The sequence below is a fragment of the Podarcis muralis genome, chromosome 1, assembly GCF_964188315.1.
Source record: "Podarcis muralis chromosome 1, rPodMur119.hap1.1, whole genome shotgun sequence".
Classification (NCBI taxonomy): domain Eukaryota; kingdom Metazoa; phylum Chordata; class Lepidosauria; order Squamata; family Lacertidae; genus Podarcis; species Podarcis muralis.
In genome coordinates, this window is record NC_135655.1 from 90,498,565 (window position 1) to 90,520,220 (window position 21,656).

The window sequence follows — 21,656 nt, forward strand, 5'->3', positions numbered from 1 at the left end:
GCAGTTCCCACTGAGAACTCTGAAGCAGCCACATCACACACATCTATGCAACGCTGAATTCAGTTGGCTCCTTGCAGCTGCTTCTCTCCTCCCAGGGAAAGGGTGCTGTGTTTTCTCCACATTTTGCAAAGCGTTTGGACAAGATGCCTTCAGTGGGTCACCTTCCCAAGTGGGTCAGTCAATCGCCATTTCCCTCTGGTCCCGATCCATTGTGCTCTCCAGAAGGAGAGGGAGCCTGCAGCTCTTGACAATCTGTGTGTAAACTTGGAAGGGTACATGTGAACAGGCAGAGACATCAACAGGGAAGTGGAGCAGGACCAGAGGACTGGCAGTGGGCTCCTTGCTGAAGTGTAAACCCCAGTCATGACAACCACAGACTATGTCCCTGCATGGGTGTATGTCTTGGTTGTTGCTCGGGGGTAGCAGCCTTTCCCTAGCCCTTCCTACCTATTGCAGTATGTCATCGGCCATAATTGGCTACACAAGCGTTCCGCATAGCAGATATGTAAAAGGAGAATGCATGCATTTCTAAATATTCAGGGATGGAGATCTGCCACCAGTCAGAGCTCTGCTAGGTACATCCCTAAGTGTTTAGGCAAGTGTTTAGTACTTAGCAATTCATGTCTCCCATGCCAGATCCCCCCTGTTTCATGTGGCACACACGGTTTTGATGTTGCTGCAGCAAACATGATTGCCATGCAAACTGTGAAGAAGCTCAGAGAGACAGCTGCACTAGTCAGGTATTCTGGTTCAGTCTTGTAAGCTACCCAGAGTGGCTGGGGAAACCCAGCCAGATGGGCGGGGTATCAGTGGTAGTAGTAGTAGTAGTAGTAGTAGTAGTAGTAGTAGTAGTAGTAGTATAGCAGTAATACAGTTCATGAATCCACCATGCAATCCCGAATGGCATTAGAAATGCTTCCTTCAGAGTGGCCCAAGATTGAAATGTGGGTGAAGGGGAGTGACCTTATGTGAAGGATGGGAAACCATTTTGGTATCAGTGAACTGCAACTCCCATAATCCTTGACTTTTGGCCACGTTGGCTGGGGCTCATGAGAGTTGACAGGGGAGGGGAACCTGTGTCCCTCCACACAGAACTTACTGGGTTTTAACTCCAATCATCCCTGATAACTTGGTTGGGGCCAATGGGAGTTGGAGTCTCCAATAACATCCGAAAGCCAGCCCCCACCCCCACCCCGCCTTACCCCACCAAAATAATGTTCTAAAGAAGGAAATGCAAGCTTGCCATATTGCTTATACATGTTCCTTATTTTATTCTTATTCCTGTAATGTGTCTTGCTTTTAAACTGATTAACTGAAGATAATTCTGAGAGTATTAATAAAGGAAAGAGCACCCCTTCCATCTGAATAACAATTCACATAATTCATTGGGAAAGCCATCTGTAAAACCTTACATGAGTGGAGACTTCTACACAGTCTGCTTATTACAAATGTTGTTTCTGTTGAACACTCTTTGGAAGGGAAAATACGTCTTTTAAATTACAACCTCTGTTAAAGCCTGTGATTAATGAATTAATCAATTGCAATAATTAATTCCATTTTTTCTCTTATCCTAATTATTGTTGTGTTGCAGTCCACTGCCCACCTCTAGGGATCAGAGCCTCCATCATTCTGCAGAAAGTGGCGGGTGGGGTGGGTGGAATCCCGGATAGTTCAGATCTGTAGCCATTAGACCATAATGTTTTTTCTTTCTTTGCATTGTGCAAGGAGTAGAAACAGTCTACACTGTGCTTACCTAAAAGGAGCAGGGAACAACTCACTTGGTTTACATGGTTGCTGATGCTCATTCGGTTCTACTCCTTAGCTGCAAGGAAAATGGGAAATATATGGAAAGAAACTTACCATTTTGCATGAGACTGGACAGATCTATTCGGCTTACTTAGGACTTGGAACACTGTAAAGTTTATGGGAAAACTAAATCTTCATTGTTGAGTTTAACTCCACTTTGGAGATCTGGCATTGTACCCAGTGCTGGTGTTCCAGCAATGTAGCAGACTTCGACTTGCACTTCAAAACTTTCCCCTCCTCTCACCTGTGCAACCTCAGAATCTGCTTTAGAGGGCTGAGGAACCTTGTGGAGTAGATTTTGGGGGTGCAGAAGGAGGGGAGGAAAAGGGGCTGTGCAGTTGGATTTGACTAGACTAGATTGGCTACAACCAATGGATTCCAGGTCAGGAGGATGTAAGGAATTACAATACGCTATTCAGGCATTCTGTTAAAGTTTGGGTGAATAATATGAGGATGTCCCTGTTGGCTTCACCCTCAACATTTCCATGTTTAGAGGAAATCCTCCCCACAATTGGGAACCCTACACAGTCCTTTAATTGACAAAGCCAGACCAAACCTGGTAACTTTAGCATACAAGTATGTGCTGTGCCATGGAACCAGCAAATGTTCATAAACTGTGCTGAGCTGGGATTTATCCAAAATGTTCCTACAGTTTCTCTACCCTCCCAGATGAAATATTTAAGATATAATGGGATCCATTTCACCCTCCCAAAGACATATTCATCCTGTCTTGTTCATAGAGCATTCTATTTAAATTGCTAGCAAAATTAAGCCAGCACACAAAGGAATAGATAGTATTTCAGGAGGGAGGACACTGGAAATCATAATGCAGGTTTGTGTTTCCACCAATGTTAGAAACTCCATTCTGATTTGTTGAAGAAAGGTCTCTTTCAAATCAGCAGATGTCAGGCTTGCACAGTTAGTAACTCAAGCCAAATGCAGCCATGTATGGTGGCTCACCAGGGTCACAGCAAACCTCCTGTTCTGCTGCCTGCCTACATAAGAAAAGATTAAGGGAAGATATAGTAGCAGTCTCTCCAGAAATGTGAAGGGATGTCAGGCAGAAGATGTTCCCATTGCCCCACTAGAACCAGTGGGTGGCAATTTGTAGGGAAACAACACTCTTGGCTGTTAGGAAAACCCTGCTAATTATAAGAGTTGTGCAAACCATGCAAAAGGCTGCCCTTCACTGGATGTATTTAAGCAGGAGGTAGCCCACTGCCAGAGATGCACTGAAGGTTCTGTATTGAGCAGGAGTTGCACCAGGTGACCTTCAAGGTCCCTTTCACCTCTGTTGACTGCAAAACAGAGTAGATTGTCAAGGACCTGGTGGGCTAGGCTCAGCTTGGTCAGTCATGAGTTGTGCAGGTCTGATATAGTTGCATAACAGTTGCATAACAATTGTTGTTCAGCATCCTGTTTTGGACAGATGTTTGGGCAGACGCCTTGCTGAGAATCACAAGCATCAGAGCTTACTAGCTGTACGTCCTCTGCATGGAGCCATAGTGATGCCCCTGAACTCTGAGATTTTGTTATTTTTCATTCTGAAATAAGTAATCATACAACTTTGGAACTCATCCAGTGCCTTCTGGAAAACATAGTGTTTGCCTGATATAGCCAATAGGAAATTGTTCTTTCTGGAGTAGTATCATGAAGGAGAGTAATGTTTAGCACCCTTGACTAAGGTTTCCATCCCCCCTCAGCCACCCATCCCACTGAGTTTCTTAGATAGAATTACCCACACAAATCATTTTATTTCTCCTAGAAAGGAAAAGGGCATCAATGCATTGTCTCAAGGGGTTAAATGTATAGGGAGACAGTAATCTGTGATTAATTGGTAGTATTTCTGGCTGGCAAGACTATCATAAAAATTAAGAGATAGATGAAGCCCCCTTTAAAAAGAGATTGCATGCCTCCAGTGAAATATCTGGTGCTTTCTTTTGCTTTATTCACTTTCTGTCATGATGAAATCAAGTTTCCTTTCAGATTCATTAATTCTTTGGACCTGGATGTCAACATCACTCTTGGCAATGAGGATTTTGTCAGTATTAACAAAAGTTACGGTGTTTCAAGCTACAGGACCCTGGCAAGGGGAAGGTGAGATGCTGTCAACATTTCCATGCTCTGAGCTAGCACACATTTCCCTTTGGGGGCTCTCTGTGATATCTCTGGGTCAGTTCACTAGAAATTTGGCTCTTTCTTGTTATTATAAGGTATGGTTCTGGTCTAGTTTCCCCATGTATATCTTCCAAATACCTTCCCATCCAAATAATCAGATGAAGAGAAGTACACAGTGGGGATGTTCTGGGTTAGGCAACTCAGTGGATAGCCTACACTCCAAGGAGCAAACAAGAACAACAACAACAAAGCTCCACTGAGTTTAAGAATGAAGCTCACAGAGCTTTCCCAACCTGAAATGACTGCATGGAATATCCATAAGTGATCATGTAGATGTATGATGGGATTAAGCACTACCAGTCCAAGGCAGGCATCACAGTTTCCCACATAGTCCATAACAAGGAAATTCAGCATTGTTAGAACTGACAGCTCTGATCCTCTCTTGACAGCAAGGAAGGACCATGTGGTACAGCTCATGCTCTGCAGGCAGAAAGTCCAAGGTTCAACTCCTGGCATTTGCAGTTTAGAAGTTCAGGTAACAGGTAATGTGAAGGACCTCTGAAACCATAGAAAGTCATTGCCAGAGTGAACAATACTGGGCCTGATAAACAAATGGTGTGTATTAATCCTTCTAGTGTGGCTAGCAGGAGTCCTCCAAGCTCTCACACAGGTCTTTAACAGCTTTGTTCTCAGAGATCTTTTAACAGGAGGTTCCCAGGATTGAACCTGTGACCTTTTGCCTACAAGGCAGATGCTCTTCCACTAAGCTGTGGTCTCTTTTTAAGAAAGGCATGTTCATTGTGCATCTCATCTTGCTCCTAAGTAAATTAGTATGTGTGAAAAAGATGAGTACAAAAAGTTATTCTTCTTCCCAGTCCTTATTGGTAAGCCTTGCTGAAATTGGTAAACCAAACCAGGCATCTGGCAAATCCGTATTGCTTCTCTGCAATTTTGCCTACCTGCACACGCAGAACAGGGTCTAAGATGTATCTTCTTCTTCTTCTTCTTCTTCTTCTTCTTCTTCTTCTTCTTCTTCTTCTTCTTCTTCCCTGTCTTTAAAGAAAACCAGAGCTGGAAAATAAAGCAATTTACTGTACAATGCAAAATAAATGCACAATTGTTTTTGATCAGTGCCCTTCTTCAGCTGTCCCTAAAACAATAGCTGTGAATATTAAAATGCTAATAACACACTGTACTTAATACAGAACCAGAAACATGGGTTATACAATGCCCTCAATCAGCTTGAAGGATCTTGTTAATGGCTACACCCTGTGCTTTTCAGTCATGAGTGGCTAACCAGGAACTATTGTGTTCCCTCTTTGTCATATCAAGATACAACAATGTCAAATGCAGAGTGGGAGCAGAAGAATTCATCCTGCACCTGGGCCTTCTTGATTTTGGAGCTGCATATACAGTTGTTATAACAAACGTAAGTTGCCCGTTGACTCTTGCATGCCATTTCCAGCCAAAGTTCAGCCACTGAAGTCTCCTACATTGACCCCAGTGGGTGTCTGGCTGAAATCCTATGTGGATTTATTAGGGACGCAGGTGGCGCTGTGGTCTAAACCACTGAGCCTAGGGCTTGCCGATCGGAAGGTCAGCCGTTTGAATCCCCACGACGGAGTGAGCTGCCATTGTTCGGTCCCAGCTCCTGCCAACCTAGCAGTTCGAAAGCACATCAAAGTGCAAATAGATAAATAGGTACAGCTCTAGTGGGAAGGTAAGCAGCATTTCTGTGCGCTGTTCTGGTTTTGCCAGAAGCGGCTTAGTCATGCTGGCCACATGACCCGGAAAAACTGTCTGTGGACAAACGCTGGCTCCCTCAGCCAGTAAAGCAGGATGAGTGCCGCAACCCCAGAGTCATTCGCGACTGGACTTAACTGTCAGGGGTCCTTTACCTTTACCTTTTTAATCCCTACTGAACAGAGTGAGATTTACTTCTGAGTAGACATGCATGGATTGCAAGTCTGGCATAGTCCTCGGCATGGTGCAGCAAATGCTGCCCACAGATGCCAATGACAAAACTTTTTTTAAAAGACCCTGTGCACACCAGGCAGCTGCAGCCTCTACTTAATTTCCTCAGACACCTCTGGATCATGACATAGGACCCAGAGGCATTCTGGGAAAATTAAGATGGTGGCAGCTGCCTCAGTGTAGAAGAATTATCCTTTGTCTACCCAGAAACAAGCCCCATTGAACACTTTGTTACTTCCTTCTGAATAAATATGCATAGAATTTGTGATAAACACACTGATGAACTGATGGATGAATGAACAGACATATGAATGGATAGACACAGCCCAGCAGAAATTAAATTTTTGCTCTTAATTCTTGAGGGTCTGACATAGATTGTCCAGTTTTTTGTTTTTGTTTCATTACTGAATATTTAATACTTCACTATTTGTTATCTATAGCTCTATCAACTGTTTCTTGGGACACAATATGAGACTGGCCAATCAGGAGCAGGAATTTCCAATACTCATTTATTCATCCCATGTCCACAATGAAAATCAATCCAGCAAAATACAATTTGTATCCACTATTGTTCTTGCTTTCATTTCAAAAATGATTTATTGATTAACACCGCGCACGCACACACACACACACACACACACACACACACACACACATGTATTTGCATTGGATTTTATTTGCATTGAAAATAATGGGGTGGAATAACATAGTGACAACATAACTTATACAACTTAATTATGTAAATTACGTTGGTTATGTAATTTTACTGCAGCAGAGAGTGAGACAAATGACAGTTTTTGACAGAAGTTGAACTGCAGCAGAATGGAAACAGTGCTGCATGCAGTGAATACAGGGAGGAACAGAAAGCAATGCTTTCTTTCATCTCTACTGTGAACAAAAAAAGACAAGTAAAATTTATCACACATCCCAAGCAGTGAAGTATACACATACGTATTCATCATTTCTATTGTGTGAATTAGTCTTTATCTGCAAGTAGTTATGTTCTGGATTGGTAGAGTTGGTAGATGTGAAAGACCTGAAGTAAATGTAATTGTATTATACTGAGGAGTATGTATTGTGCATTTATGTACTGCAGTCAGAATAATGGGGGATCTAGATTTATAACAGTATGAACAATCAAGAGTTTAGCAGTATGCATCAGGATGGTAAAGAACTGCCACTGATAGCACTCAAGTCAATCTGGCCTGTTTTGAATTTTCTGCTGGCAGTATCTCTTCTCATTATATACCTATTCTTCTTATTATTGACCAAGTGACTGATCTTCTCCAATCTGGCTGTTGCAATTAACAGTATGCTTTGTTCAGCTTCCAGATCTATTATGCTTTGTGGCATATGCATAAAGAAGCTAAATTATGCATATGGTGCTGCAATATGGCTGAACTGCAGTATGTAAATAGCTAGGATCATTATCTTCTATGCCCAATCTTTTGTCAACATCAAACTTCTTTTGAAGGTGTTTGTGACATTTCTCCATAGTCCAATGAGTAATGCACACAATTACTGCTCACCCCTTTTAGCCTTCTAAAACAGGCCTTCTTGTTGTCTTTCCCTTTATGGTGATTAAATGCATCTCATAAACAATTCCAGCACCTTCCCGGTAAAAGCAGAGTTTGCCGATGCTTTTAATGTGACTTTATTTCAGTCCACTGGCAGAGTTCACAGTTGTTTAGTGGGCCCAGGAGGAGAATGCTGCTTCAGTCTTCAAAAGAAAACCTTTCCTCTCCACACACACACACCAACATAGATTCTGCATTAACACCACCTAATCATCATGACTTGTTTTCCTCCTAACTTAGACTTCTACAAAATCCCTCCAAGCATGGAAGACAGAAGACATCTCAGCCAATAATGTCCATATTTCATGGCAGATTCCACAGTACCTGTTAATATCAGCTGGAGAAGTGATGTTTTCCATTACAGGCATTGCCTTCTCTTACTCCCAGGTAATGTATGTAGAGCACTAAGAAGAAAATCGGAAATCTGATGTGCTTAATGAGGAGAAGGGCAGGATAGAAAGCTGCACTGTGCCAGGTCTTCCAAAGGCTGAGAGAACAGAGAACAAGTTGCAAGTTTGGTGTAGACTTGCACCACAATCCTGACCAAATTTACTGTGAATTTAGTTGCAAGTAAAGTGTGCCTTGGACTGCAGTCCTGATCTATTAATATGTACATCTCTCTATTCTCCATCTTCTTGTGTGGACATGATGACTGAATGCAGTGACCAGAAGATCTGGCACAATAAGAACATAAGATGTGCCCTGCTGGATCAGTCCAAAGGTGCATCGAGTTCAGCATCCTGTTCTCACAATGGTCTGTGGGAAGCCCACAAGCATGACATGAGCATAACAGCCCTTTACAGATCATTATCCTCATCCACTGGTATACAGGGGCACACTGCCTCAGAGACTGAAGGTAGTATATAGCCATTTTGACTATAGCCATATGAACTTGTCCCATATAACAGCCATCCAAGTTGGTTGCCATCACTACATCCCGTCATAACAAATTTCATAATTCTACTATAAACTAGGTCAAATGGGTAGAAACTACAGCCCACACAAATACTATGGAAGTAATTACCCTCCTGTATTAAAGGTTCCAGGAGTAAATGGAAACATTTGCTTTGGCTATCACAATATAATATTGATGTTTTAAAATTTATTAGGTGATGGGGGAAAACTAGTATATAAAGTAATCCTGAGTAATCCTTTTAAAACTTAAGGTCTAGAAACATATTAGGTTTATAGCAATATGGGACAGAATATAATTGGGAGCAGTGTTAGCTTGAGTCATGTGCACTCTCTCTCTCTCTCTCTCTTGTTTCTTTTGTATTGTGCTGACAGATTAGTTCTTATTTGTGTGCAATGAGGAGGGGCCATTGTTCAGCAGCAGAGTACATGCCTTGCATGCAGAAGGCCTCCTGGTCTATCCAATTTTTTTTTAAAAAAGGATCAGATTGCTGGTGATAAGGGAAAATCCCTGCCTGACACCCTGGAGAGATTCTGTCAATCAGAGCAAAAACACTAAGATAAGCAAACCTGGTATAAGGCAGCTTTCTATGGTGCTTCCCTCAAAGATCCAAGAAAACCACAGGGCATTTCAACAGCCACATTGATTTCAAAGGCTATGTGGTATTTCTCCACTCTCCTATATTCCTGAAGTCTCTTCTTGGGGCCCCTGGGAGAATACAGAGATAACCCACACATGACACAGGCAGGTAGGATGACGCTTACATGAGAGCTGCTGGAGGGCAGAGGAAGTATGTGCTGGTTCTCAGAATCCCCTTGATATACCTCAGTGCCATTTTCTGCCATGCCTCAGGGTTGATTGATTTACACACACATAAATGCTCATCGCTCGATGGCCGCAGCATCAGATTGTGATGGTCAGATGTGAATGAGCCATTACATGTCAGACACCTCGGCAAAGACTTCCAGATCACTTCACATTACCTCAGAATGATATAGTGTTATTCAACTGAGTCAGTTCACACACATCTGTCTGCAAGTCACTGGGCCACTCAAAAGCATTTTGGTACCTGAGGTAAATGGTGTGCTGCCATCCCCACCCTCTACCATTATATGTACAGATAACTGGAGTGGCATATCACCACCATCACCATTTATTATTAAGGGAATTTAACTTTAACTCTGGCAATGAGGCAGATGTCCTTCACTGCACATGAGGGCAGCAAACTAACTTAAGGGCTGAAGGTCAGGCCACATGGTGGACACAGCCCTGTCCTCCAATGCCTCACCACCATTCCCTTTCTGCATCTTCTGCTGGAAGCGGCCACTTCATTCTGCCTGATGGTAGAGGCCGGTCCTGGCGAGGCATCAGGTGTTGAACCAAGTAACTAAGGAATACATACTGATCTGTAACTGGCCCACAGAGCCATGAGGTGATTTGCTTACTCCATCGCAAAACAGGAAAGTGGTTGAGTGCAGTCTGCAGCATAGTACTCAGTGAGGATGCTGAGGAAATTTCTCAGTGTTTGGGAATGGACTAATCTTCCTGGTTTTCTTCCTTTTTTCCCAGGCTCCTGCCAGCATGAAGTCAGTGCTGCAGGCTGGCTGGCTGTTAACCGTGGCCTTTGGAAATGCGATTGTGCTTGTTGTTGCCCAGGCTGCACCAATGGAACAGGTATGGGATAGAATACATTAACCATGGCACTAAGGCTGGAGTTGTGAGTAACACTCCACAGGACATTCTGATCTGCTTTCAGTACATTTGGCAGCCATTTTTCCAGAACAAGGGTGGGGAAATTAGGGGCTTTTCATATGTTGTTGGGGCTCCATCATCCTCAGTCAACATAGCGAATTGGCAGGGATGATTGGAGTTCTCAGGTATGTTTTCTATGCTCAGGAGCAATCCCTGTCCTGTCCAGTAAAAAGGATTAGGTAGGGGGTGATGGGAAAGGCTTTTTCTTTGCATTAGACCCTAGGGAGTTAAAGAAGAGAGTACAGGGTAAGATGGAAATGGCAGTCACTCACCTATTTATTTCCTAGACCTGGTTTTACTGGTGATTAACCCGGCAATCCCCAATATAGTCAGAAGTAATCCGCTTAACCACAGTTGCACGTGATTGTCCAGTTCACATATTACATTTGTTTACACCAGGGATGGGGATCTGTGTCCCTCCAAATGTCATTGGAATCCAGTTCCCATTTGGCCTAGCAACCACGGTGAACAATCAGGTATTATGGGAGTTGTATTCCAGCAGCATCTGGAGGGCCACAGGTTCCCCATCTGTGAAACATGAATGCATACCCAAAGATGCAGGACTTTCTTCACGGAAAGAAAGACATCCTTCTGTTAAGGCAAGAATGCATGTTGTGTCGAAGAGGAACGTTCTAAAATGGACCATCCTTCCTATCACTTTTAACTTCTGTAAAGGACACAGCATCTTAGTATGCTGGACAACATTTTCTCTGTTAGTGTGGCACATATGTCAGTGAACACGAGAAGGTGTGGATTCAGGCATATCCAAAAGAATAGGCACAGCTAGTGCTCTTTTTTGTGATGGCACTCCCTGGTATGGATTACCCTAATGGATGGTATTCACCAGTACAGAGTACTATCTCTTTTTTTTCTTTTTTGGCTGGCATGATAGTCATTTTGTGCTGCAACCATGATGATGAAGGTATGACTACTGGCAATACTTTTTTTAAAACCAAAAAAAGCACTGGGTACAACCAGTGGAAACCAAATCCTCCTTCCAAGTGCTAATTTAAAATGCTCAGAGAGACTTATAACCTAGATTGTTGCTGACAGTTTAATGTGTATGATTAGGACACTTGCCTACCAATGGCCCCAGTATATAGCCCAGAAGTAATGAATGCGGAAATAAGTAACTTGTACAAAGGGGAAGAGATACATCACAAAAAATAACTGATTAACCTACATAATGGAGAGAAAGGCCACTGAGCAAATGAGCAATTAACTAATAAAGCAATAGAGCTGACACAACAAGGAGAATAGAATGCAATTAGTGTGCCATCCAATTTAGTGTCCTCCCTCACAAATTAATAACATACACACACCAAAAAAAATTAATGCCAGGGCATTTAGCTGAGCACATGTGTTGTTCCATTCTGTACCAGTAACAATAGATGTATATTGCTGGAAAATATTCACAGGAAGGACATTGGGGGGAAATAAGAAAACTAATTAAACTAGATTCATTTGACTCTACCTGTCAGCTCACGTGATGCATGACCTTGCTTCTACAGTATATGACAATATCAAGTTCATGCACACTCAGGCTACAAACCATTCATTTAAAGCACCTGCCCCACCCCAAAAGTCCTGTGAATTGTAGTTCACTCCTCACAGAGCTGTAATTCCCAGCACCCTTAAGAAACCACAGCTCCAAGGATCCTTTAGTGGTGTGTGTATGCTTTAAATGTGTGTACTTAGTCTCATTTTCCAGCATATGACTGTCTTTTATTGCACCAAAGAACTCCTATGTGCACTTAAGTGTTTTTAAACTTTGGACATAATGGTGGGTTGGAGGGTGAGGCTACTTAGTTGGTAATGTGTATTACTGCACTTACTGCAAAATATGCTGAGCCAGGTCTGCTGCATTTTGTGGCCATCCAGCTCATTCTGCTGAGTGGGAACCTGGACTTCTGCCCCTTATGGTACATCTGCAACTACAGCTGTTCAGGTTATCTCAGTCCTCTCCCAAACACACATACACACAGCGACATTTTGCTGTGGTCATGAGAACCGGTGAACTTATCGTAATTCCAGTAACTCCCCTCAGAGGCCAAAATGCCCAAATTCTGCCCTTCAGGATAGCATATCCCTGTTTTTAGCCTCCCTAAGTATTCCCCAAATAAAACACAATGTGGATTTTGAAAAATTGGGTTATCACACAGGTTTTTTCCCCCATGCCACACATGCACTGAAAAGAGCAGCAGTTTAGCTATATGGTCTTCCAAAGGATTTCCATGCTCACATTCCTGAGCCATTTTGGAAACTGGAGCAAACTGGAGCTTTCCCCCAATGTAAGTATTCAGTGCAGGACCCCTAATCCAGATCAGTACTGCAATGGGGCCGTGCACAAAGGGATGACGCCATCCCTATCGCCCATGTCACAGTCCTATTGAAGCTTGGTGTTTGGGGGAAGGAGGCACACCAGCTATTGGTTAAAGCAAAAAGACCAAATTGTGTCCAATAAATTGCATCTAGTTTGGCCCTGTCAGAGTGATTTGCAAAGTTCTGCTCCTCTGTCACTTCCAGGTGCCATATGCAGCTGGTAACTAGAAGTGAAATAGTTTGACTAAGCTTCTGCACAGTTGGAAGAAGATCAATATGTAAGTGTTGTTGGCAACTAAATATTAATTTTTTGTGTCCCCCCCCCAAAAAAAACCCCCTCTTCTTTCTCCAGTGGCTCGAGTTTGTCCTCTTTGCTGCACTGCTCTTTATCGTGTTTATTATTTTCTCCATCATGGGATATTTTTACACCAGCATGGACCCAGAAGAACTCCTTGCCAGAGAGGACCAACAAGGGACGTCAAACAGTAAAAATATGATTGGGCTTGTTACCAAGAAAGCAGAGCTATAAAGGCGGCTGTGGACACTGGCATGGGATTTTGTGGCCTTTCTCTTTTAACAAGATGTGGAGGAAATGGATTTATTTTTCATGATGGCATCTCACAAAATATATTATATTCAGGGGAAAGGGCAAAATAGGCTCTTTTAAAGTCAGCTGAATAAATGTGAACAAACTCCTTGGACATGAAGCATTAAAAATAGATGCAAAGCGGTTTCAAATCTGCCCATTCCTTCCAGCCCCACCAAGCAGTTGGAGTAGTTATTCTCAAATGTACACAAGGTGGTGAGTGACCATCATCTCAAACAACAGGTCGTGTTTATTTGCAAAGTTCTGAAGAAATGAATGAGTGAAACAACTTGGAGAGCACACAAGTAACGCATAAAAAAAGATTCAAGAAATGCATCAATGGATAAAATCTAAGGGGTGTGTGTGATCAAGTATGTTATAATTCACCCTTCCTGCTCAGTTCCATTTTTGTGCCAACATGCTTTTACAGGCAGACAAAAGCAATAGGTCACAATCCAGAGCAGTTTATGAAGCTTGCTTGCCTATGTATCCCTGACCGAACCTCACCCTACCCCCAAGAGCCCCTCTTTCAGCAGCTCTCCTCATGCAATCTTCAACCTGATCTTTAAAACAAAACAAAAAACAACTCCCCCAAAGTTCTAACACGAATGTGGGAGGTGTTGGGACTGCTGTTTCTGTTGGGGCCTGGAATGGTTTTCAACTAAGTTTTACTCAGTCCCACTGAAATTAATGTGCATGACTAAGTTAGGTTCATTATTTTCAGTAGGTCTACTCTGAGTACAACATAGTAGAACACCACCCCAAAATGTGGCAACTGGCATTAAGGGGAAGTTGTTTTTCTCCACCTAATACTAACTACCAGGCAGGATGTTAAACCGAGTCTCTGAGTGCTGTAGTTCCAATGAAAATCAGAACATACACCTCAGCTGTGCTTTTTTTTTAAGAAAAAAAGGTGCCATTACTCACAACGAAGTTCTTACAGTATGTGCCACACTTTTAACATCTGGAGAAAAATGATGCTGGTACATCATACCCTTGAGCAGCCCCAGAAAAAGTGCTGCACCTCAGTGCTGGTGTTAGTGCTGTTAAAACAAATCTGGTTCCTAATCACAATATTAAAGTAATGTTTGGTTTCTTTCATAATCCAACATTTTGCAAAGCTGTGTTTCTTCGAATTATCCACTCATGGAGCATATGCCTGTAAGACTTTCCAGATAGTCTAAGACTATCTTTGATTGAGATATTTGTATGCTCTGCTCACTAAGCTCTAGTGACTTGGCCAGAAGAGTGCTTTGATTTTGTATGTTTTACTGTACATGGATCAACTGATCATAGATTGTTGCTTAAGAATATCACTATTCAAGTAATAAGCTCTTTAAAATGTGACAGTTTTTCTGAGCAGAAAACATTTCCACATAGAGAATGGCATGCAAGCCATGTGTAACTTTTTATCCATCTGTTCCTTTTATTACAGCGAATTGTCACTCACAGAGTGACTCTTGAGAGAGACCTGAATTCAGATCCCTAGTGAGTCAGTGAAGTATATTGGCTAGATTTGGGTCAGACACAAACTCTCAGTCTATCCTACCTCACAGGGTTGCTGTGATAAGCCCCATGTTAGCGGTCTTATGAGACACGGCAGGAAACAAATAACAAATAATGCTATGAAGATCCATCAACACAAATATATGGATTGTAGTGGTTATGTGGAAGTTGAGTAATAGTAATTGCTTTCAGTAGAAACACTAGAATTCCACTTCTGCTCTGATGTATACACAAAGCTTTTGCATTTGCAAGCTTCCCCATTCACTTCACTGAAGAAACATGATCAGTGTGCACAACAGATCTAAATTGAGAAGTTATTGAGGATGAAAGTATCTGGAGGATGCATCTCTAACAAGCTTCAAAACCCATAAACAATTGCTGGATCAGGATATGTTAAAAGTTGGGGCACAAGAGCACCAAGGTTTACATGATTGTGCAAAAAAAAATAAGAAAAAAATATGTATCTTCTTATCTCTTACCGTTCTTCAGGCTCAGAGGAAGGCAGATAAGAGCATAAATGATGCTTTTGGCTCTTGTAAGAGAATTAATCAGAGATGCATCTATTTCTTTGCAATGTCGAGAAGTGCAACTTCCAGGAGGCCTGTAATATAATTGTCCAATTTCTCAGCTTGTACAAGCATGAGATATTTTGCTGCTTGAAAGTTATAGCCTCATAATTATTGGCCCAGTTCTTATGCCTATCCTAGATGGATAGGAATTGCTCTCTCCCTGCTACCTTTTGAAAAATACTGGTGGCAGGTAGGGCTCTGCCAGCTTCTCTTTACTTGCTAACCCCATCACTATTCCCCCCACATTAACCACCCAGTGCTTCCCCTTCCTACGCCATGCAACTACTAAACACCCTTTCACCTTCCCAATATATTTTAAGCTACTTTTCTATTCTACAGCACCACCATTTACACCTTCACCCTTGTATCCGTGCCTACCCTTCTCCCTCCTTTTGTGCAATACCCACTTACAGACAGACCACCCCCATGGAAACCCCCTGCATCTTCCTCTTCCCATGCATTGCAACTACTCAGCACCCTTTTCATCTCCTACTCAACTATGAAACCACCATTCCCTCCTATTCAGCACTTCCTTTCGTACCCTTGCTTTCACCTTCACCCTTATTTCCATGCTTCCTACTCCCTCTTTTTTGCAATTCTAATTTTCACCATCAGCCCTTTTCCCTGCCTCCTCCTTCCTTTTTTCAACTCTCCCTTGCATCCAGACCAGTCCCATCTCCATGCCACTGCCTCTATCCTATTCTTCACCCCCCTTTTCACACACACCACATGATGATGTATGTGACTGTATCTTTGAGATGAATAGAATCTTAAGAGAAGGAGTCAGTTTGTTCAGCTAGAGCTTAAGTTCAACTGATGGAAGTTCTTAGCTCTATTTTTCTAGAAATAGAGGTGCTGGAGCTCACCATGAACACCTCCCTTTTTCCCTTATAAAGGCAATGGCGCCTACCAGAGAGGTGCCGGAACTCAGTTCTGATGAGTTTCGGCTCAAACAAACAAACAAACAAACAAACAAACAAACAAACAAACAAACATTCTCTTTAATGTCCATTCAGAGCTGCTGCTTCTTTAAATGGCAATCCACTTAAACCTTGAGTTGATGTTCGCTCCGACTGAGCGATAAAGAGTGGGTTTTCATGGGGGAAACTCTGAAGGGGGACCCCAAATGCTCAAAGGGCTTTTAAATGTGGGCTTATGGTGGTTTCCTGTTTGCAGAATCTTCTCCCCAGGCAGACTCACCTGGTGCCTTCATGACATATCCTTAGGCACCAGGCGAAAACATTTCTCTAGGACTAGGCCTTTGTTGGTCTGTTTTTGTTCTATTATGTATTTTGGGTTCTCATTTTATGTTTTTGTGTTGTGAACTGCCCTGTGATCTTCAGATGAAGGATGGTATGCAAATTTTAACAACAACAACAACAACAACAACAACAGAATGGGCTTCCCCAGGGAATGTGGTGGGGCAAACAGAAAACCACGCTTAGAAAGCAACAACAACCCTCTGCTTTCTAGGCACAGGACAAATGGAAATGTGGACAAGTCCTCCCTTCCTTCATGTGTATAAAACAGAGACATCCAACCAAGAATTAAGAGGAAAACTCCCTCACAACTATATAGCCAATAAACATACATGCTATCTCACTGAAGGATCATGCCACTCCACCTGCTTGCTTGCATCCCCCTCTTGGCAAGTTGACTTTTAACACCAACGGAATTAGCCCATAAATTGCACACTGAAAACTACACATGCTGAGATTTCCTTTTCAACATGACTATGAAATGTTCAGGAGCCCTGTGCTCTCATTTGCTTCTGGCTACCCACAAGTGAAGTTTCACTTGTTTTCCATTTTCTCTGTTTATGCCCATTATGTTTGGGGATTACTGGAGCACATTCTTTGCTCTTCAAGAAATTTGTTTGCTTTTCCTAATTCTGTTTTATGACACATTGCAAATTAGCTCTGCAACAGCTGAACTGCACGAGTGTGATGCTTCCATGAGCTGCTTCCAAATTGAAGCACACATAGAAAATAGGCCTCTTACCCACTCATCCCAAATCCCATGCCTGAAGGAACAGATGAATTCCAGCACTGGTTAGCACTAGCAGACATGATTTTAAATTACTGGAGCATTTAAATTTTTATAAGCCTTCAATTTGGGTACTTGGCTTTTGGAACACACATGGCTCCTGATGAATGAAAATTATTGGGAACTTTTATTTTGTTGTAAAATAAAAGGTTTATCTGCAGAAGGCAATGCCACTGCCCAATGAGATACTCTTTAAAACCACATAATTTCCAAAAGCTCTTCCTTTGCTAAAAGCAACAACAACAATCAAATTACAAGAGGGGGGCGGGACAGAGGGAGCCAGAATCAGTCAGGGAGCACAGATTGTCGCACACGCAGAGCTTTAATTAAAGGAATCCAGTTCCAATATCATAAAAGAGCCATTTTACATGCAACATGACTCTTTATTTTCCATTCATATTGCCAAATATACCCCCTGTCTCAGATTTTGCCAATAGATATCTGCAAAGAGTGGTAGAAGAGACAATAAGAGGTAGAAGAGACAATAAGAGGTTTAAAAACAACAACTCAACATCTTGTCCTGCTCACTGATGAGATTCAAAACCCTTAAAAAGCCCAGTTTCACAATGCAGCGTGATCACTGCCACGAATCGCTGTATGTTCCCTGTTTCAGAGTCGTCAGGGTTAGCTATACAGAAGTGAGGAACCTGTGGCCTTCTGAATGTTCCTGGACTCCAGTTCCCATCAGCTCCAACCAGCATGGTCAGTCAGTGGTCAGGGATGATGGGAGTCCAGCAACGTCTGTAAGGTCAGAGGTCGTCCGCCACCCCGCCTTCTAGAGATCCTGCAAGACCTGTTAGCATTAGAGCATTAGTGGAACTCAGTGTTGTTCAGTGGTGAGCATCCCATCAACACAAGCATTGCAATTTGCCAGACAGAACAACAATCCCACCTTTTCTCCCTCCATTCACCGTTCTGGGGGCTCTCCTAATCCCCCCTCCCCCAGAGTCAATTTCAGGGCTCCAGGAGGCACGGAGAGAGGAAAGGGACAGTTCCATTTTGCAAGCAGGAACCCTCATATGCAGGGCTCACACTGACCAGACTCCTTAGGCAAATCCCACCCTTGGTCTCCCCTTCAAATCAGAATTGCTGCGGCTTCTACTCTTCCCTTTCCATCCAGTAAATATAAGCAGACTCTGCCTGCAAATAAATACCTGCAGCTTACAGATCCTTTCCCCACATTCACTCATTGATTAAAGCCTCAGTAGGAGTGGGGAAGAAATCTGATTCAGTTTACATTTATTCGACACATTATTTATTTATTTTTCAATACTTCCCACCCACCTTTCATCAAAGAATTATCCCAGGGAGGGGTATAGCAAAATGAAATGCTGGACTTCAAACCATTAATACATCAAATTCCAAACCATCGTATATATCAGCAGGGATTTAAAAAACCCACAGTAAATAACTTCAAAATAATAGACAGGCTTCATTCTTAAAATAAATAAAAAGATTTCATTGATTTTCATTTTCACATCACACATAAAACAACCTAACTCAAAACACGTCAGCCACATTGCTTAAAAATATCAAATCAAATTATTACAGCTCGCTCCAAAAAATCTTTCCACATATTTCCATGAGATCTTGGGGGGTTATAAACAAAATCTTTTGGACACACATAGTCCCAAAATGGTTGCCACACATTATGGAAACGATTGGGATGGGGTGGGGGTTAGAATTCCCTTTGGTCACATGAATCTGGTACATCAGCTTTACAGCCAGGGCTATTGTCCATGCTTTGAGTACCAAGCTTCAGTGTTCACGCCCAAGGCAGCGTGCCATCACACGGCTATTTCCGTACATGCCACCCCAAGGAAGAATGTTAAAAGTTCTTTATGCACAATTGTTATTCCAAGTAAAACAAGTTGAAAGGAAGGTTGTAGGTCTGTTTGAAAGGTTTCATTCTTCAAAATAAATGTGCCGCTAACATTCCATGAATACCTGAGTAAACAGGTGAGTTTTAATCTGACACTAAAAATTAAAAAGTTAGCACCCACCATACTTCAGAGAGGTGACACATTCCATAATAGGGGCACTGCCACAGAGAAGGTCCTTTTTTACACATCACCACCATATAATAAACATAGTAGTTCCATCTTTGTTTCTAGTCAGTCTGCCTTTTAAAAGCAACTTTGCTAGTGATCAGGTGTGCAGAAATGAAAAGTTTTTCATTGAATGCTGCTCTTTAAAGGTGCAGAAATAAGTTGGAAGTGTTGGGGGGGGGGGGTTAGCATTTCCGTGCTGTCCAGAAACAGTACAGTTAAAATGACAATGGTATCGTTTAGATCACAAACACAAAAGAAATAAGCTGAAAACCACCAAAGACACCTCCATTTTTGGAAGAGCAGCTTGACCTGGAAAATGGAGGTATACCAGCTGTTAGCAGGTCAAATTCACTGTGGCGCATTAAACTGAGAGAAAATGAGATTGTAAAGCTGAGAATATAATTAAATACTGGAAGACTTTAGATATTACCAACACACACACACACAACCCTCTCTCTGCCATTCATGAGAATTCTAAGCAATTTGGCAAGAAAGATTTCTAAGCAGCAGCAAGCAATGGATTTGCACTGACCTCTTTGTAAAACAGGTGCTTCAGGAGCCAGCTTGCTGTCTGTCCATCACTCCCTACATTCCACTCCCTACATTCACATCAGAAGCCATCATGATGTCAGCTGAGCAGATACCAGAGGAGTTTTCAGGGTTCCTGCCTTGTTTGCAGATTCTATTTACATGCACACATACCCTCTTGGTTTACCATAATTCATTGGTAGAAAATGTGCCCATTTCCCCTTAAAATATGCATTTTAGTAAACATGGGTTGGTTGGTTGGTTGGTTGGTTGGTTGGTTGGTTGGTTGGAGAATTAAATCATGAAATTTGTGAGAGTATGAATTTTGAAGGATGGCTGTGTTTCAGTACTCATGCTGTTTCAGAAAGTGCAGATCTGATAAATTTGGCTTGAAATGCAAACTGATTTGAATTTTTCCCTGTTCTTCATTTTTATTGCCCTATTTCTGGGTCAGTTTCAGGGTACAGGGTTGCACTGCTAGGGTGGCTCATGAAGTCCCTGTGACTAGATACACATAAAAATGTACCACCTTAAGAAATATTTGCCAGGGCTCACAACTATCAGTTTGGAACCATGCGCTAGTACAGCTGTTTGCATCATGCCTATCCTTATGTTCAGTTCATCAAATCCTTCTTCATTCCTCCTTTGCAATATAAAGAACACACAGCATCCTGTCAGTCTCTCTGGTACAGTCACATTAAGTGTACTGTATTGCATTTCCTCTAATACAACTGGTGGAACGCGACCACCACATAGAAGCACTTAGAATCACGGTTTTGCTGGTTGAGTATTCATGTTACACAAAAATTTGTATTGTAGATTTGCTAATCTCACCTGTCTATTACCAATGGTGACATTGGCCCCCATGTTTATTTCATTTCTCCACTCTCCTCGGTTGTTCCGGGCTCCTCCTGCAGTTTCTCCCAGATAAAGCTGTCAATGGGCTGACACCTCCATCTTCTCCGTCATGGTTTTCCATTATGGCTCCCTCGAGTTCTGTCAAACTACATTCATGGTGCTTTAAACAGGATAAGCTGAGTAAATCATTAAAAGCCTTGCTGCTCCGCAAAGACACCCTTTTCATCGAATAGCAAGATTAAATTAGTTTCCCCTGATAAATTGATTTGATGAGCCAATTTGGCTGGTACATAAGGTATTTATACAATTCCAAAGAGATTGGGATTAAAAAAAAAGAAAACCCCCACTGAGTTAAACTTCTGCAATCCATGCATTAGCTTTTATTAATCCCCCCCCCCTCTTTCCCCTAACCATGCAAGTAATATTTTGCTTAGGGTCAAATTTAACATGGCATTAAATGGATGACTATGCATAATGTGCATTGTCCTGTTCTCCTCATCCACCCCCTCACATACACACACCAATAACAGCTGCAAAGAGAAAGGGGGAATCAAGACTAAGATTACAAACAAAGAAAAGAAAAGTGTTTGGGAGTACTGAACAGATCTGCTGCCCCTGTGGGTCCTGCTGCCTGAGGCAGTCACCTCACCTTGCCTCATGGGTGGGCTGGTGCTGGATGAAGCACACTTGTTAATCCCCTGCAGCAGCATCTGCCACCAGGCTCCTTTGTCTCTCTGCCTAAAGGGGAACCAAGAGTCCAAACAGCACACAAATAAGAAGTGATGGCGATGCTGTTGGGCTGCACAGCCAGCCTTGCAAGAACATCCTCATTATGACAAGGCTATATGTCTGCCATTGCTTTTGAGGAACATCTGCCCCTCATTTTAATTACAGCACTTAGAATCCAACATAGTGGCTTGAGTACAAATTGATCTTGTTTTTCAGCCAGGAAGTTTGTTTTTCCGCTCTTTATGATAATAAATGTGCCACTGGTAATGGCAAGGGGGCCATATAGTGGCTCATTGTGTTGTGTGTGCACTGAGCCTACTA

At 42.3% G+C, this 21,656-nt stretch overlaps 1 protein-coding gene and 1 long non-coding RNA gene across 2 annotated transcripts in view; one reads left to right on the forward strand and one right to left on the reverse strand.

Annotated features, from left to right (window-relative positions):
- SLC15A2 (solute carrier family 15 member 2) overlaps positions 1-13,192 on the forward strand; it is a 59,945-nt gene extending 46,753 nt beyond the window's left edge. Inside the window, exons 18-22 of the mRNA XM_077934838.1 lie at positions 3,793-3,903; positions 5,257-5,353; positions 7,716-7,862; positions 9,958-10,062; positions 12,815-13,192. Coding sequence (XP_077790964.1) covers positions 3,793-3,903; positions 5,257-5,353; positions 7,716-7,862; positions 9,958-10,062; positions 12,815-12,991 — 637 coding nt within the window. The 3' untranslated portion in view covers positions 12,992-13,192. The remainder of the gene's footprint in view (positions 1-3,792; positions 3,904-5,256; positions 5,354-7,715; positions 7,863-9,957; positions 10,063-12,814) is intronic.
- LOC144328978 (uncharacterized) lies at positions 400-21,423 on the reverse strand. The gene is made up of 4 exons (XR_013394371.1): positions 21,256-21,423; positions 20,583-20,766; positions 4,884-4,995; positions 400-2,801 (listed from the first exon to the last, which is right to left on the reverse strand). It is a non-coding gene; the product is annotated as an uncharacterized LOC144328978 (long non-coding RNA).
- Between the last annotated feature and the right edge of the window lie 233 nt (positions 21,424-21,656).